The sequence below is a fragment of the Tupaia chinensis genome, unplaced genomic scaffold (genome assembly GCF_000334495.1).
Source record: "Tupaia chinensis unplaced genomic scaffold, TupChi_1.0 Scaffold000605_1, whole genome shotgun sequence".
NCBI lineage: Eukaryota > Metazoa > Chordata > Mammalia > Scandentia > Tupaiidae > Tupaia > Tupaia belangeri.
The window spans coordinates 1923482-1926627 of NW_006160123.1; the positions used below are offsets into that span (position 1 = coordinate 1923482).

Consider the following 3146-nt stretch of genomic DNA (forward strand, 5'->3'; position numbering starts at 1 on the left):
CCCACCCCCACCCGCACCAGCCACCTCCCCCCAAGGTCTTCATCTCTTTCTGGCTCTGTTCTCCCACCCATTTCCTCCTAGCCACGCCCACCCCAGGCACTCACAAAGGGGTTCTCCCCCATCCTGGAGGCAAGCAGGAAGGCGTGCAGGTCCCCATGCTTCATGAAGGGCAGGATTACCATGGGGATGGGGAGACGGCCTTTGGCCCTGCTCCGGAGGCTCACCCCTGGGGACAAGGGAGATTCAGGAGCTGGCATGTAAAGGTCAGGGGTCTGCTCAAGGGATGAGTCCCCACCTGCTGGGTCCCACCTCTAGCTCTGGCTCTGCTTCGTTTCCCCACACTGGACTGAGAACTACTCAAGGGCCGTGGCTGCTCCCAGATCCCTAAGGCATCATCTCTGTTCCCTCCTCCTCCATCTCTGTCCACACGAGTGTCTCCATGTGCAGACGTTTACTACAGACTCACCTGCAGCGTGGTCCTGCCCCGGCTACGTCCCGCCTTGCTATTTCACTATCAGTTTACTCACCAGGTAATTCCAAACTTGTCTCCTGCAGGAGGTTGCCCTCTCACCTTGGCTGAGCATATTTTTAGCCTTTTCCACACCTGCCTCCCCCCAGAAGGGGCTCACCAACAAGCTTGGCCACGTGTGGATGGTCAAACTCCTTCATGCAAGCTGCTTCCCTGAGGAACTCTTCGATGTCGCTTGAGGCAATGATGTCAGCTGGGAGAGGAGCAGAGGGAGGGAATGGAGTGAGATGAGCCCTACCCTGCCCTGATATAACACTCCTAGGTCTTGTGCTTCAGATGCCCTGGGCTTCCCAGGGGGCCCAGGAAATAGTCCAGTCATGAGCAGGAAAACCCCCAAGAGGGGCACTATCCAACAATGCCTCAACTTGCCAACGCCTTCCTTCTGGTTTGGACAGTCCAGAGCTCAACCAACACAGCTGTAATCAGCCCAGGGGTCGACCAGGAGGAGCTGAGGGTGGCAGGGAGCAACGGCTGGGGCATGAGAATGTGGGTGAGTTTATGCTTGTGAATTATTTGCAGGTACACCTAGCATCCCAGCTGATGCTGACCAGGTCTTCTGAGAAAAGCTAAGCTAGGAGCAAAACAGCGCCCGCTCCAGGGTCAGTCACCCCTTTACCCTCCCAGGTGATGCCCACCCCCTACTACTCCTCTCCACTCACCTTTCAGCATCTTCACAGCCACTTTCACAAAGGAGCCGTCTTCCTGCTTCAGCTGGGCCTCCCGCACTGAACCAAACTCTCCTAGGAACCAATTGGAACGAGGGGGAGTCTTGGCCCTCTGCCCCGCCCCCTTCCCTCCCAGGCGACCCTCCACAGGGAGACAAAAACACTAGACTCTGGGGCCTGGAGGAGGCTCTCTTGCTTGTAGCCAGGCAGAGAATGCTAGAAGTGGCTCCTCAGACCTCCCGTCCCCAGACTCAGGAGTCTATGAGCATTCCTTGTTGATGGGGACTGACCCAAATCCGTCCTCAAAGTGACAACCAAACACGTCCAGATACGGCAGGCTCATGCCAATCCCAGCACAGCCCCACATACCTTTGCCCAACATCCGGCCCAGGGTGAACTGCTGTTCGGGGATGAGCACATCCTGCAATTTGTCCTTTAGCTCATCGCTGATGCCCAAGCTGTCCACTGCAGGAGAGGGTTGGTGAAAAGGGGAGCACTCTCTAGCTCCTGATGGAAAACCTAGCCTGCTCTTTCTTTCTTTTCAGTTGCCAGAGGGTGCATGCACTCACCAGAGAGAGAGAAAGCACCCACCATAAGGCATGGTCAGGCTGCAATCTCCTCCTCCGTTTCTGCCATGTGTGCACCCATGCACACACACCCGGCATACTTTCAAGCCACCAGGGCTGGGATTTCAACTGCAGCTGGCCATGTGGACCTGGTTGCCTTAACCACCAGGCCATGGGACCGGCCCCAGCTTGCTTCTTATACCTAGATCTCTACCCTTGAATCACAGAGATGACCACACACCTCCCACAGCTGCGGTGGTGAACCACACCAGCGTAGGTCTGTGTCGTTTTCATTATCGCATGCTTGGAACTCATCAAGGTTCAAAGTGATAAGCTAGTACAGGAATGCAGACGGGGCACCAGATAGCCCATGTTTTCTTCTGTGATCCCCACTACTCACGTGTGGCCTCGATGCGCTCAGGCCTTTCTCGATTGAAAGACCGGGCTGCCCGGAAGTGAACAGCTGGCTCCCCCCGGGCCATGACACTGTCAAAGGCTTGTCTAAAGGGAAACCCAAGACATTGGGTCAGCTCTAAAGTCTTCTGTCACCACCTGCCCCTCCTCCATGTCCCCACCCCCTTACCCAAACCGTGTCTCCTTCCGCCTCTTTCTAAGCAGAATGAGGGCCAGAGCGGCAGCCGTCACGAGGGCTGTGAGCACACCCAGAACCACAGGCACCCAGGATGTGCGGCTGTGGGGAGGACCCTGCTGGCCTGTGGAAGGGAGGCATGGTGGCATGAGCTGGGCTGACACCAAAGGGTCCCTTTAGAACTTTCCCAGAATGACCGTCCAGCCTGGTTAAAAGTCTCCCCTAAATCAATAAGACTCCCACGTGAAAGGGTCTCAGGAGGAAGATTCGAGAGTTCCTACCAAGTCAGTGATAGGTCCTGACCATGTGACCTACAGTGTGACCAAGGATTTCCCAGCCAGTTCTGGGGAAGGGGGTAGAAACGAGATGTATTAATAATTTAAATACTAACCCTGGCTTTGACTGCTTGACTCTGAGAATATAGGCCTCTAATCTCAGCAGTCTAGGTTGCTCTTGAAAGTCTTGATTCTCCCTGCTGCCCCCCCAGGCCTCACCTGCATGGTCGTGAGAAGAGATCACCAGAGGCTGACTCCAAGGCCCACAGCCAACAGCACTGCAGACGCACACACGCACCATCAGGTCCTTCTGGGGATCCCAGTCTGTCAAATTGGCCCTGGTCCCCTCCACAGTCAGTTCGTCCTGCAGCCGGGAAAAGCGCCCCCCGCCCCACACTGAGCCTGAAGGTAAGGCCTCCAGCTGGGGCCTGAGGGCAGAAAAAGGTCCAGCCAGGAACATGGGAGCCTGAGGGCACTATGGGTTCCCGCTGTGAGAACAGCCTTCTGGGAGTCATCACATTC

The 3146-nt window shown here is 56.2% G+C and overlaps 1 protein-coding gene across 1 annotated transcript in view; it reads right to left on the reverse strand.

Annotated features, from left to right (window-relative positions):
* Window positions 1-3146, reverse strand: part of TYRO3 (TYRO3 protein tyrosine kinase) — a 20486-nt gene that overhangs the window by 8785 nt on the left and 8555 nt on the right. Inside the window, 7 exon segments of the mRNA XM_027775816.1 lie at window positions 105-226; window positions 630-722; window positions 1189-1269; window positions 1564-1659; window positions 2161-2261; window positions 2344-2473; window positions 2844-2988. Coding sequence (XP_027631617.1) covers window positions 105-226; window positions 630-722; window positions 1189-1269; window positions 1564-1659; window positions 2161-2261; window positions 2344-2473; window positions 2844-2988 — 768 coding nt within the window.